The sequence below is a fragment of the Arachis ipaensis genome, chromosome B09, assembly GCF_000816755.2.
Source record: "Arachis ipaensis cultivar K30076 chromosome B09, Araip1.1, whole genome shotgun sequence".
Classification (NCBI taxonomy): domain Eukaryota; kingdom Viridiplantae; phylum Streptophyta; class Magnoliopsida; order Fabales; family Fabaceae; genus Arachis; species Arachis ipaensis.
Window position 1 is genome coordinate 53,441,864 of NC_029793.2, and position 15,393 is coordinate 53,457,256.

General features: G+C 40.8%; 1 protein-coding gene across 1 annotated transcript; it reads right to left on the reverse strand.

The window, feature by feature from the left end:
* LOC107615442 lies at positions 572–15,014 on the reverse strand. Its single transcript, XM_021111886.1, has 4 exons — positions 14,549–15,014; positions 14,083–14,431; positions 13,809–13,987; positions 572–798 (listed from the first exon to the last, which is right to left on the reverse strand). The coding sequence occupies exons 1-4, from the start codon at positions 15,012–15,014 to the stop codon at positions 572–574; spliced, it is 1,221 nt and encodes a 406-aa protein (XP_020967545.1).

The following is a 15,393-nucleotide window of genomic DNA, read 5'->3' on the forward strand; positions in this document are numbered from 1 at the left end:
ATGCGATTTTATTTAAAAACTAATAAAAATATACTAAAAACTAACTAAATTATACTAAAAACTATGTAAAAACAATGCCAAAAAGCGCATAAATTATCCGCTCATCAGTAGTCAACTTTTGCTTCAACACTTGAAAGCTTTCCTCGCACTCAGAAGTCCAAACAAATGGTGCGTCCTTGCAGGTTAACTTCATCAATGGCAAAGCCAATTGTGAGAATCCTTTGATGAATCTCCGATAGTAGCCAGCTAAACCCAGAAAACTCCTTATCTCGGTAAAATCATATTGTTTGGATGGTTCATTACTTTGTTCTTCATTTAACCATTTTTGGTTACTTTAAGCTCAAGAAAATGCATAAAACAACTAAAACTAACAGAAAAATGCTAGTGAAACTAGCCTATGATGCCTTGGCATCATAACTGAGGTCGGTCGCTTCCACTCCATCACTGCTTCCACAATGGCAGGATCTACTGATATACCCTTTTTACTCACTACGTGACCCAAGAACTTCACCTCACGTTTCCAGAACTCGCATTTAGATAGTTTTGCATAGAGTTTCTTCTCTTTTATTATCTACAGCACGGTCCTTAAGTGCTCCGCATGATCCTCTTCAGTCTTGGAATAAACCAGTATGTCATCAATGAAGACAACAACGAATTTATCGAGAAACAGATGGAAGATCCTGTTCATATAATCCATAAACACTGCAGGAGCATTTGTCAATCCGAAAGACATTACAGTGTACTCGTAGTGACCATAACGAGTCCTGAAAGCAGTCTTAGGAATGTCCTCATCTCTCACTGATGGTGTGCAGAAATTGGCAAATTAAAAATTATTAAAACATTTACGTTGTAAGTATAGTTCTTAACTTGCCAGAAATCTGCTCCACAATTTAGAAAGGTGTCACAGAAAATTGAATTTAAAATACTGGGAGTATGGATCCCAGGTCGTCTCCCAACTAGTTGTAGAAAAGTGTGCTATTTTATTAATTAGAGGTTTTCAAAAAAGGTTTGAATTGGGCAAACAGGAAATTAAATTGATGAATTTGAATAATGTAAATAAAAGTCTTGACTGGGAATTGATTAGTTGGAATCCCTATTATTGTTGGAATTCTCTCAGGATTAATTGACAATTAAAGGTTATCCTGTTTAGTTATCCTTCACTAGGTGAAGGAAAGTTAAACAAGTTGGAATGCTACGTCCGTCCACAAGTTGCAACCCACTTAATTAAAAGGGATTGATGTTAGTGATTAGGAGGCAATCCAACCATAAACCCAATTATAGTTATCCTTCAAGCCTTCCAACTCAAGGGTTCCTTTCAATCAATTCCCCATCAAGTTAGGGAACTACTCACTCATTGTAAAGGTAAAATTCATAGCATATGAAAAGAAATTAAGGAAAGACATTGTAAATAAAATTAAAATCATCAATTAAAAATAAAAGTGATCCTTGTATTAAATAACCCTAAGAATATTCCAATGGTAAAATCAAACAAAGCAAAGAACATGGAAGAGTAAGACCAAGTAAAGAAAACGAACTAGAATGACGAAGTCTTGATGAGGTGATAACTCTTCTCAATATCCCAAACTATGTCAAAAAAAGTAAGAGAAAACTAAAATCCTAAGAACTATGAATGTGTAGAGAGAAAACCTAGAGGAGGAGCAAAACTAGATCTAAAAACTAAAACTGTGTAGAATGAATGTTGTTTTTTGGTTTCTGCATGTTCTCTGGCTCTAGTCTGCTGTTTCGGGCCAAAAACTGGGTCAAGATAGGGCCCGAAATCTTCCCCAGTGAATCTGCAAATGATGCAGATCGCGTACGTCACACGATCGTGTCGCTCATGCGGACGCGTCATTCGCGTTTCTGCTCTTCCGCGCGGTCGCGTCGTCCATGTGGCTGCGTCACTCGTGCTATTCCATGCCGCGTGGTCGCGTCATCCATGCGGCCGCGTCGCTTCAAATTGCTTTCTTTCGCGCGGTCGCTCGCTGGTCATCTCCTCAATTTCTTGTGTTTCTTCCATTTTTGCAGGCTTCCCTTCCACTCTCCAACTCATTCATGCCCTATAAAGCCTGAAACACTTAACACATAGATCACGGCATCAAATGGAATAAGGGAGAAATAAAATACATAATTAAAAGTCTCTAGGAAGCAAGTTTTCAACTATAAAACATCCTTAGGAAGGAAATATAAATGCATGCTTATTTAATGAATAAGTGGGTAAAGATCATGATAAAACCACACAATTAAGCACAATATAAATCATGAAATAGTGGCTTATCAACCTCCCCACACTTAATCATTAGCATGTCCTCATTCTTAATTGAAGGAGATAAATGAAATGAGTAAGAACATGTAAAACCTATGAAATGCAATGCAACCTATATATATGAATGCAACTATATGATTCTTGTCCACTTGATTTAAAGCAAATAAGCTCTTCAAAATAATTACAAATCAAATTCCACTAATTCTATCATTATACAGTAAGACAGATAAAAGTGCAAGAAGGTAGCTCATGAAAGCAGGGAACATGGAAATTCAAGCATTGAACCCTCTCTCTAGTGTATAGGGTAATCACTCTATCCTTCTCTAATCATGCTCTCTAACTTTTGTTCTTCTCTTAACCAATCAACAACAGTTAATATACCAATGCAAACATCATGAGGTCTTTTCAAGGTTGTAATGGGGCCAAGGTAGGTAGGGATACATGTATGGTCAAGTGAGCTTATAAATTGAATCTTTAATTAACCCAAGCTTCAACCTAACCTATATAACTTGCGTAATCTTAAAATTCATACCTAGCTACCAGAATTCCCCTTTTACATTCCATACTCATGTATCAACTTTTTATTTTAATTTTTATCATATGTGCATTGACTTTTGAATTCTTAAATTGGGGTAATTTTGTCCCCTTATTTATTTATTAGATATTTTTGGATTTTTTTCTTTTTTTTTTTTACATAGAAACATAAGAATAAATATAGCTTATCAATGCACATAGATTTTTTATTCTTATAGTTTCACATGAGTAGGTATCCAAATTCCCCTTAAATTATCATGACACATTCCCTTAATAACTTTTGTTCCCACAATTTCCCAAACTTAACTAGCGCACATAATTCTATCTTAAGCTAACCAAAGATTCAATTTGGGATATACAATTTTTTTTCTGCTTAAGGTTAGTAATGTGGTGAAATATAGAACAAATGAAATTTAAAGGCTCAAAGTGGTTAACAAAGGTAATTAAAAGGGTAGGCTTAATTTGGATAAGTAAGCTAAACAAATAATGGCCTCAATCATATGCAAGCATACAAATATAATAAATATTGGACATATAAGATAAAACAAAATATAGATTACAATCATAGAGAAGTAAACACACAAGAATAAAATAATTATGGTTAAATAATGTAACCATTTATAAAGGCTCAAATCTCACGGGTTGTGTGTTCTTTAGCTCAAACATCATGTTCCAAATATAACTTCAAGCAAATTTATCATAAAAATTTTGGAAATTAGTGAAATTTTGTTCCAAAGATAGAGTCTTAGAAGAAACTTATTGTCTTTTCAATCAAGTAGAACATGCATGCAACTAATCTATTACTATGCAATTTATCCTATTCTATAAAAGAAAGAAAATCTAACTAAATATCCTAATTTATTAGTGCTAGGGAAGAGAAATTACCTCCGGAAGTTAGGTACTGACCGACCTCCCCACACTTAAGGCTTTGCACCGTCCTCGGTGCCATCTGTCAGGAACAGGGGTAGGCTGGTAGCAGTATCTCCACAGTCAGGACCATCATGGCTCCCTGTGCTGGTAAAGGAAGTGGAGTCCGGGGTGTTTGAGTCCTTGAATTTTCCCTTGAGTAGCTCCTTGAGGTGTTTGAATCGGCGCTCGTTACGGCGCTTTCTTAACTTCGCTTTCTGGTCTTGCCGATCCAACCTTTGGATTATCTGCTGGAGCAGTTCATCTGTTGTAGGTGCTTGTGGTGGTGAAGAAGGGATATCTTCAATCGGAGCAGTGGGAAGGCTTGTAGTGGCTGCTGAAAGTCTGAGGTATTTCCCATTTGGGACATACTGATCATCCCGTGCGAGCATGGCTTTGGTGTCTCCAGCTCTGTAGGAAACTCCGGCTGCTGAGACAAGATCTGAGACCAAGGCGGGAAAAGGTAAATTGCCCGCAATTTGTACGTGTCCCATGGCATTCCGGATATGTCTTGGTAAATTCAGAGGCTGGTCTGTAAGGATGCACCATAGTAGAACGGCCATGTCCACAGTGAAGGAGAACTCGTGAGTGCTCGAAAAGACCTAATGGGATATGATTTGTGCCCATACACGAGCCTCCAAGGTAAGTGCTGAAGCCAATATACCCTTAGGGCGGGTACGATGGTATCCGTAGATCCAACGGCTGCCAGGTAGTGCAATAACTCTGAGAACAGCTTCCCAGTCAAATTGGTACATCTGGCGCTTGAGTGCGGCTTCTTGAAAGGCGTCCATTCCATATGGAATAGGGGGAAGACTCAAAGCTTATTGGATAGCCTCTTCTGTAATGGGGACTTGCTTTTGACGTACATAGACAGACTGCAGAGTAGGCAGGTAGAAGTTAGAGTAGAACTCGACTACCCAAGAAGTATTGACCTGCTTCTGTTGTCTCTGTAGGAAACCCTATTGTCTTCGTGCAATTTGCGGCTCAACAAAAGTAGCAATATTGGGCGGGAGGATAAGAAGGTGTTCGTTGTTGTAACTCCTTTCAGCTAGAATGGGGAACATCTGCTCACAATAGCGATTGAAAAATCGCGCAGTGTCCCTCGCTGGAAAGGCTTTCTCCTTTTCATCAACCTTTATGATCCTTTTAACTCTTTTTGTTGAGGGCTTGACTGCAGTTGAAGAAGGCTCTGCCAATAGTGCTCTTTTAGTTCCTCTTCTTGCTGGAGGTTTGGGAGTAGCTTTCTCTTTTCCTTTCTTGGTGGCCATCCTGAAAAAGGGAAGAGAAGGTGAATTAAATTCAAAGAAATATATAGCAATGAAGAGAACGAAAAAGGGATGGTTGTAAATGCACATTAAAAGGTAAATGATGTCAACACCTGCTCATGAGTACATGTGAAAGATCATTAATGGAGAATAGTTAGTGCATATGATGACAAGTGAATGCAAGGTGTTTATTGGCATGCCGGCAAAGGACATGAGTAGCATAAACCAAGCATTACTTTGTAACAAACCATCACGTTTGTATTGACAATTAAATTCAATTAATATAATAGTAAAGGGGATTTGTGAAAAGCAAGCATTGAATAGTAGAATAACATAGAGAAATGCATAATGCCATATGGGCTTTTTCACAAACACATAGCATGCAAGGTAAATAAATTATAGAAAGTATTAAAGTGAACATGCAAGCAACACTTTAAAGAAAATAATATATAATTGTCAAACAATTTGCAACAATCCACAAGCATATAATGAAAAATAATGACTCAAATAAACTTCTAACACCATGTAAAAAGGAAAGAAGTAGGAAGAAAATATGAATAATGAAAAGAAAAAGAAAAGAAAAGAAAATAACATATAAAATAAGAAGAATGATAGAAAAGAAAAGGGTGAAGAAGAAAATAAAACCTTGTTAATGGGGTGAGGGAGAGAGAGTGAAAGGTGAGATAGAAGGAAGAAGAGAGAAGGAAGAAATAGGGAGGGAAAAGAGAAAAATAGGATTTGGAGAGAAAAAGATATGATATTTGACAAAATTAGAGAAACTGTGTGCCGCAAGCGACGCGTGCGCATGGGGCATGCGGTCGCGCGACTTGCGCTTAAGGTGGTTGACGCAGTCGCGTCGGCCACGCGGTCGCGTGACCCAATTTGTGCCAGTGGCGCGAGGGCTGCCTCGCACTCGCACAACTCTCTGTTCAAAATCATTAAATGCCAAATTCTAGGTGACGCGATCGCGTGGGGCATGCGATCGCGTGAGTGGGCTTCAGAAGGGAACGACGCGGCCCCGTGAGGCACACGGTCGCGTGAAGTGGATTGCGCATCCAGCGCCAGTCCAGCACCACTCTAGCACAACTTTCAGCTGTGCACCCTTTTTACGTCGAAAATCAGGGCACGCGGTCGCGTGGGGCACGCGGTCGCGTGGGGCACGCGGTCGCGTGGGGCACGCGGTCGCGTGGGAGGTCAGTATGCCCATATGACGCGATCGCGTCAGCGACGCGGCCACGTGGGACGATTTGTGCCATTGGCACACCTCCAGCCACGCTCCAGCATGATTCTCTGTTCGTTTTTATTTTTCTCCCCTCTCCATGCGACGCGGACGCGTCGCTGGTGCGGTCGTGTCGCGTGGCAAAAAAATTTTTTTTTTAATAAATATGTAGATGCAGATGCACGAAAGTACTGATAAAGAGAAGAGTTATTGAATAGGAAAAACTAAAAATAAAGAAAAGAACGATCATACCATGGTAGGTTGTCTCCCACCTAGCACTTTGCTTTAACGTCCGTAAGTTGGACGCTCCACTAGCTCAATCTTCTGCTATGTGGGGATCTTCCAAGAGGAAGATCTCAAGCTCCTTATTTTTTTTTGTATCTTCTCGCCATGGTATAGCTTCAAACGGTGTCCATTAACTTTGATAAGTTCAGAGTGTGAAGGATGGCTTAGGTGATAAACTCCGTACTGTTCGGCCTTCTCTACTCTGTATGGACCTTCCCATCTTGATCTCAATTTGCCTGGCATGAGCCTCAGTCAAGATTTGTAAAGGAGGACTAGATCCCCAGGCTGGAACTCCTTTTTTTGATGTTCTGATCATGTACAGCCTTCATCTTTTCCTTGTATAGTTTTGAGTTCTCATAAGCTTCTAGGCGAAGGCTCTCCAGTTCTTGCAGTTGCAACTTCCTTTCAGCTCCGGCTTTCCCAATTTCCATGTTGCACTCCTTGACTGCCCAAAAGGCTTTGTGCTCCACTTCAACTGGAAGATGACAAGCTTTTCCATAAACTAAGCGGAAAGGACTCGTCCCAATGGGTGTTTTATATGCTGTTCTATATGCCCAGAGTGCATCCTGTAGCTTGGTGCTCCAGTCTTTTCTATGGGGTTTGACTATGTTCTGCAAGATACGCTTTATTTCTCTGTTTGACACCCCAGCTTGCCCATTGGTCTGAGGGTGGTATGCTGTTACAACCTTATGAATTATCCCATGCTTCTTCATTAGTCCTATTAGTCTCCTGTTACAAAAAATGGGTGCCTTGATCGCTCACGATTGCTCGTGGGGATCCAAAGCGACAGATAATATGGTTTCTCACAAAGGAAACAACAGTGTTAGCATCATCAGTGTGGGTAGGAATTGCTTCCACCCACTTGGAAACGTAATCCACAGCTAACAATATATAAAAATATCCATTAGAATTTGGAAATAGACCCATGAAGTCAATGCCCCAAACATCAAAAATCTCACAGAAAAGCATAATTTGTTGAGACATTTCATCCCTCCTGGATATATTACCAAATTTTTGGCATGGGAGACAAGATTTACAAAACTCAGCAGCGTCTCCAAAAAGAGTAGGCCACCAGAATCCACAGTCTAAGATTTTTCTAGCAGTTCTCTGAGAGCCAAAATGTCCTCCACTTTCAGATGAGTGACAGGCCTCTAAAATGGACTGGAATTCTGATTAAGACACACAACGTCTAATTACCTTATCAGCGCCACATCTCCATAAATATGGGTCATCCCATATATAATATTTAGACTCGCTTTTCAGCTTGTCTCTTTGGTGCTTAGAGAAGTTTGGAGGAAATGTGCGGCTAACTAGATAATTAGCTACAGGTGCATACCAAGGGGATACTTCAGATACTGCTTGCAGGTTATCAAATGGAAAATTATCATCTATAGGAGTAGAATCATCCTTAATGTGCTCAAGGCGACTCAAGTGGTCTGCCACTAAATTCTGGTTACCACTCCTATCCTTTATTTCTAAATCAAATTCTTGTAATAGTAGTATCCAACATATAAGCCTTGGTTTGGACTCCTTTTTAGCTAATAGATACTTTAAAGCTGCATCATCCGAATACACTACTACTCTAGTACGAAGTAAATAAGCTCGGAATTTATCCAGAGCAAAAATAATGGCAAGAAGCTCTTTCTCAGTAGTAGTATAATTGGATTAGGCAGTGTCTAAAGTCTTAGACGCATAAGCAATAATAAAAAGGTCCTTACCTTCACGCTGAGCCAGCGCTGCTCCTACTGTATGGTTGGAAGCATCGCACATGATTTCAAACGGCTGACTCCAGTCTGGTCCTCTCACAATTGGGGCTTGAGTCAGGGCGGCTTTCAGCTTATCAAACGCTTGTTTGCAATCTTCACTGAACTCGAACTTAATATCCTTCTGTAGTAATCTGGATAAGGGAAGTGCTACCTTACTAAAGTCCTTAATAAATCTCCTGTAAAAACCTGCATGGCCAAGGAACGAATGGACTTCCCTCATAGAAGAGGGTAAGGTAAACTAGAAATAACATTGACCTTTGCTGGGTCTACAGAAATGCCAGTATTAGATACCATATGTCCTATATAATCCCTTGTTTTACCATAAAGTGACATTTTTCAAAATTTAATACAAGGTTTGTACTGACACATCTATCCAATACTCTAGATAATCCATCTAAGCAAAGGCTAAAAGAATCACCATAAATGCTAAAATTATCCATAAAAACTTCCATACAGTCCTCAATAAGATCAGAGAAAAGACTCATCATACACCTTTGGAAAGTATCTGGTGCATTGCACAAGCCAAAAGGCATTTGTTTGTAAGCATAAGTCCCAAAAGGACATGTAAAAGTGGTCTTTTCTTGATCCTCAGGAGCTATATGAATCTATAAATAATCTGTGTAACCATCTAAAAAGCAATAATATGATTTACCTGACAGGCGATCCAGCATTTGATCAATGAATGGAAGTGGGTAGTGATCCTTACGGGTTGCTTGGTTGAGACGCCTGTAATCAATGCAGACTCTCCAAGTATTCTGAACTCTAGTTGCTATGAGCTCTCCATGCTCATTCTTCACTGTAGTGACTCCAGACTTCTTGGGCACCACTTGTACTGGGCTGACCCATTCGCTGTCTGAGATGGGATAGATGATATCTGTTTTCAATAGTCTGGTCACTTCCTTTTTGACAACTTCCAAGATAGTAGGATTCAATCTTCTTTGGGGTTGATGGACAGGTCTTGCTCCCTCTTCTAAAAATATTCTGTGCTCGCATACTTGAGGGTTGATGCCTGCTATGTCTGCCAAACTCCACCCAATTGCCTTCTTGTGCTTCCTCAGTACATTAAGTAACTGCTCTTCTTGTTGAGAAGTAAGTTCCCTTGCAATGATGACTGAAAACTTCTGCTCATCTTCAAGATAAGCATATTTGAGATGTGGAGGGAGGGGTTTCAACTCTAACTTCTGATCATGGGCAGGCTCTGGATTATCTGGAGCTTGTGAAAATAGTGAAGTGCCCTCATTGTCAGTTAAGAGGGTCTCCACACTTGGACCTTGTCCAGTGTGCCTCTCTTCTAATTCTTTCTTGTGAACTGCAGCTACAGTTTCATCTATGACATCACACTGGAAGATAGAATGATCTTCTGGAGGGTTGTTTATGACTCCATTCAGATTAAAGATTACTGTGTGGCCATCTATTTCAAAAGAGTATGTTCCTGAAAAAGCATCCAATTTGAATTTTGATGTCTTCAGGAATGGTCTTCCAAGTAGGATTGATGATGGCTTATCCGAGTCATTATGGGGCATTTCCAAGATATAAAAATTAGTGGGAAATGTAAGCCCTTTAATGTTCACTAAAACATCTTCAGCAACTCCAGCCATTGTAATAATGCTTTTATCTGCTAACACAAAACGAGCTGCCGACCTTTTTAAAGGAGGGAGCCTCAAAATATCATATATGGACAAAGGCATTATACTGACACATGCTCCTAAATCACACATTCAATCATAAATTACTACTCCACCAATAGTATAACTAACTATACAAGGACCTGGGTCACTACACTTTTCAGGTAATCCTCCCATTAAAGCAGATATGGAACTACCTAAAGGAATAGTTTCTAATTCATTAATTTTGTCTTTATGTATACATAAATCTTTTAGAAACTTTGCATATTTAGGTACTTGTTGAATAACATCAAAAAGAGGAACGGTTACCTCAACCTTTTTGAATATTTCTACCATTTTGGGATCGGGTTCCAGCTGCTTCCTGGGCTTCCTTGCAAGTTGTGAAAACAGAATAGGAGTAGTATTTTCTGTAGTGTCTGCGCCTCTCAGTGCTTCCTCCTGTGGTTGGACTTCTTCTTTTTCAGCTATGTCCAGTATGTCTTCTTCCTCTTCAACATCTTCTATTTCTACTACCTCTTCAGCTGAGGCATGTTCTGGTGAGCTTGGCTCCTCCTGATTCCTCTCCTGCAGTGTGGTTCCGGACCTCAGGGTGATGGCATTAATGCCTCCCTTTGGATTGGGTAATGGTTGAGAGGGGATTCCAGTGGAGCTTGAAGGTTGGTTACTGGAATTTTGCATTGATCCAATCTGTGAAATAAGAGCTTGCAAAGTAGAGGTCAGACCATTCAGACTGGCATTAATGTTATTCATAATGTTATTTTCCATGGTCTGTTGCCTTCGCTCAAAAGATTGTAGTAACTCTTCATTAGGAGATAAAGAAGAATGAGTAAATTGAGAGGTCTGCTGTTGGGTATTCTGTGGTCCTTGCGATTGCCTCAGGTGAGGTGCTCTATAAGGTTAGTTCTGCTGCCTGTTGTTATTATTATTCCACCTCTGATTTCCCTGATTATCTCTGCCTCCTCTATTATTGTTGTCCCTCCAATTCTGGTTAGAATTGTCCTGCCATCCATGGCTGTAGTTGCCACCTTGATTGTACCCTTGGTTGGGGCGGTCGTAGAAATTATGAGTGGCTGCCACGGTGTTATCTTCCTGCTGGAGCTGCGGACACTCATTAGTATAATGGCTATAATCTGCACAGATTCCGCAGACTCTCTGTAGGACTAACTGTTGGCTTTGTTGTGCTGGAGAAGGTTGAGCTTGCTGAACTTGTTGTTGATTCAATTGCATTTGCTTAAGCAAGTTGGTCGTTTCATATATACTTTGAGTTAGAGCAGCAGTCTCTCTGCTAGAGGATACTTCTGCAACAGCTTTTGAATGGCCTTGCTTCTGTCTGTGGTTCCTAGTAGATTCAGCTAAGTCGCTGATCAATTGCCATGCCTCATCAGTGGTCTTGTACTTCTTCATAGACCCATTGTTAGCACTTTCCAATGTGGTCTTATCTTGGGGCATCATACCCTGTGTGATATAGCTGAGTAACACTATCTTGTCAATCATGTGGTAAGGGCATGCTTCCAGAAGATTATTGAAGCGCTCCCAGTATTCATAGAGAGTCTCGTTGTCATCTTGAACAATCGTGGAAATGTCTTTCCTCAGTTTATCAGTAACTTCAGCTGAAAAGAATTTCTCCAAAAACTCTTTTCTAAGCGTATCCCAGTTGGATACGTTTGCTAGAGGTTGAGTGTAGTACCACTCTCTTGCCTTTCCCTCAAGGGAAAACGGGAAAGCTTTCAGCAGAATTGAAGTTTCATCTGTACCATCTCGCCTGACAGTAGAACAGGCTGCCTGGAAATCTCTCAGGTGCTTGATGGGCTCTTGAGCAGGTAAGCCATAAAACTTGGGCATCAAATTGAGCAGTGCGGTTTTTATTTTAAAATCTGTAGCCACTGCTGGGTGACGCGCTTGAAACGATTGCATTGTAAAATTAGGGGCTCCTTCCTCCTGGATGGTAACTCTCCTAGGTTCTGCCATGTCTTCTGCACGTGAATCAACCAAATTAGTAGAACGGGAGCTGGTTTCTTCCTCAAGTTCACTTTCAGATCCGCCCTCAGAGCGGACTAACTGACGCCGAGCTCGCCTTATTCGTGAAATAGTCCTTTCGATTTCAGGATCGAATATTAGCAAGCGCAGATCAGGAAGTGAACGCGTCATTTGACGAAAGAAACATGCAGCTCATAGTAGCAAAATAAAATAAAATACAAATAAATAAATTCTAATTAATAACTTTAGCACTCTATTGCAACTCCCCGGCAACGGCGCCAAAAATTGATGGTGTGCAGAAATTGGCAAACTAAAAATTGTTAAAACATTTACGTTGTAAGTATAGTTCTTAACTTGCCAGAAATCTGCTTCTCAATTTAGAAAGGTGTCACAGAAAATTGAATTTAAAATACTGGGAGTATGGATCCCAGGTCGTCTCCCAACGAGTTGCAGAAAAGTGTGCTATTTTATTAATCAGAGGTTTTCAAAAAAGGTTTGAATTGGGCAAACAGGAAATTAAATTGATGAATTTGAATAATGTAAATAAAAGTCTTGACTGGGAATTGATTAGTTGGAATCCCTATTATTGTTGGAATGCTCTCAGGATTAATTGACAATTAAAGGTTATCCTGTTTAGTTATCCTTCACTAGGTGAAGGAAAGTTAAACAAGTTGGAATGCTACGTCCGTCCACAAGTTGCAACCCACTTAATTAAAAGGGATTGGTGTTAGTGATTAGGAGGCAATCCAACCATAAACCCAATTATAGTTATTCCTTCAAGCCTTCCAACTCAAGGGTTCCTTTCAATCAATTCCCCATCAAGTTAGGGAACTACTCACTCATTGTAAAGGTAAAATTCATAGCATATGAAAAGAAATTAAGGAAAGACATTGTAAATAAAATTAAAATCGTCAATTAAAAATAAAAGTGATCCTTGTATTAAATAACCCTAAGAATATTCCAATGGTAAAATCAAACAAAGCAAAGAACATGGAAGAGTAAGACCAAGTAAAGAAAACGAACTAGAATGACAAAGTCTTGATGAGGTGATAACTCTTCTCAATATCCCAAACTATGGCAAAAAAAGTAAGAGAAAACTAAAATCCTAAGAACTATGAATGTGTAGAGAGAAAACCTAGAGGAGGAGCAAAACTAGATCTAAAACTAAAATTGTGTAGAATGAATGTTGTTTTTTGGTTTCTGCATGTTCTCTGGCTCTAGTCTGCTGTTCCGGGCCGAAAACTGGGTCAAGATAGGGCCCGAAATTGTCCCCAGCGAATCTGCAAATTATGCAGATCGTGCACGTCACGCGATCGCGTCGCTTATGCGGACGCGTCATTCGCGTTTCTGCTCTTCCGCGCGGTCTCGTCGTCCATGCGGCTGCGTCACTCGTGCTATTCCATGCCGCGCGGTCGCGTCATCCATGCGGCCGCGTCGCTTCTCGCTGGTCATCTCCTCAATTTCTTGTGTTCCTTCCATTTTTGTAGGCTTCCCTTCCAATCTCCAACTCATTCATGCCCTATAAAGCCTGAAACACTTAACACACAGATCACGGCATCGAATGGAATAAGGGAGAAATAAAATACATAATTAAAAGTCTCTAGGAAGCAAGTTTTCAACTATAAAACATCCTTAGGAAGGAAATATAAATGCATGCTTATTTAATGAATAAGTGGGTAAAGATCATGATAAAACCACACAATTAAGCACAATATAAACCATGAAATAGTGGCTTATCACTCACCTTTATCTGGTGATAACCGGATCGCAAATCAATCTTGGAGAACACTCCGACTCCTTGTAACTGATCCATGAGGTTGTCAATCCTTGGTACTGGATACTTATTCTTTATCGTGACCTTGTTCAGTTGCCGATAATCCACACAAAGCTGCATACTTCCGTCTTTCTTCTTCACCAATAACACCGGTGCTCCCCACGGAGAAACACTCGGTCGGATAAAATTCGTACCCAGAAGATCCTCGAGTTGAGATTTCAGCTCGGCCATCTCTAGTGGTGACATCCTATAAGGAGCAATAAAGATTGGCCCTGTCCCCGGCACCAATTCGATCGCAAATTCAACCTCTCGATGAGGCGGAAATTCCTCAATGTCATCGGGAAATGCTTCATGAAACTCAGCCCCAGAATGCCTTGACATTCAGCCCCAGAATAATTCACTATCATGGAATTCAAGTAATAGTTATTTACCACGACCGGCCCTTCTGTATCTTCCGACATAAAGTACAATGATTTTGCAGAACAGTCGAGTAGAACGTGGTTCTTGGACAACCAGTCCAATCCCAAGATAAGATCAAGACCTACCATCGGAAAATAGACTAGATTGTGTACAAAGTCACGCTGCTTGACCCTAAAGGAAACTTGCGGACATCCAAGCCTAGTTACCATGGCTTCATGGGTGGCATTATACACCTTCAGGTCATAACCTAACATTATAATCTTCAACTCTAACTCAGTAGCCTTCTCAAATGCAATGAACGAATGTGATGCTCCAGAATCAAACAAGGCATTTAAAACTTGACCCGTTATTTCACATTTACCTCGGATAAGTGTCTCGGATCCCTCGGCCCCTATAGCTGAAGTAGTAAACACCCGTCCAGGCTACGGTGGTCTCTCGGTACCCTGTTTCTACTTCTCTGGACAGTTGGAGGCTCGGTGCCCTGGCTTCCCACATGAGTAACATAAACCCCAACAGGCCTTGCACGGAGCACCAGAATGGTAACTCCCACACCTAGTGCAAGCTTGCTCATTCAAGGGATGCGTCCCAAATCTTCTCCCCGAAGCATTGTTGTTGTTGTTGTTGTTGTTGGGCCTTCTGAAATTATTCTGACCCTGAGTCCTCTGTGGCGCAAAACCTCCCCGCTTGAAGGGCAGACCTCTAGGAGAAAAACTCTTCCCTCCGCTAAGTAGGAATGATCCCCTCTGGCTTCCTCTTTCTGCAGCTGCCTTTTTCACACACTCTTCGGCAACTCTGCTTTTATTAACCAACTCAGAGAAAGTTCTGATCTCCATAGGGCTTACTGAACTATAGATGTCACTTCGGAGTCCTCCTTCATACTTGATACATTTCCACTCCTCAAAGTCTCCTGGAGCTCCTTGACACATGCGGGAGAATCTGAACAACTCCTCGAACTTATCTGTGTCCTCAGATACAGACATCGTACCCTGCTTCTACTGCAGCAGTTCGAGTTCCTTGGACGTCCTTGCGGAGTTTGGGGAATACTTCTTGTAGAATTCCTCCTGAAAGGTATCCTAGGTGATAGGATCATCACCTTGCTGTATGAGACGTTGGGTCCCCTGCCACCAATGTGATGCTTCACCAGTGAGCAGATAAGTGGCAAACTCAACGCATTGTTCTTCAGGCACCAGTTGTGCTTGCAGTGCTCGTTCCATGGCTTGGAACCAAGTATCAGCTTCAGTTGGATTGGTAGTTCCCTTAAACTTTGGTGGATTAACCTTTAGGAAGGTCGCCAAAGTCATTGGACCTGGAGTCCCATTCCCACCATTTCCTTCATGGTTATGGTTGTTCATCTGCTGT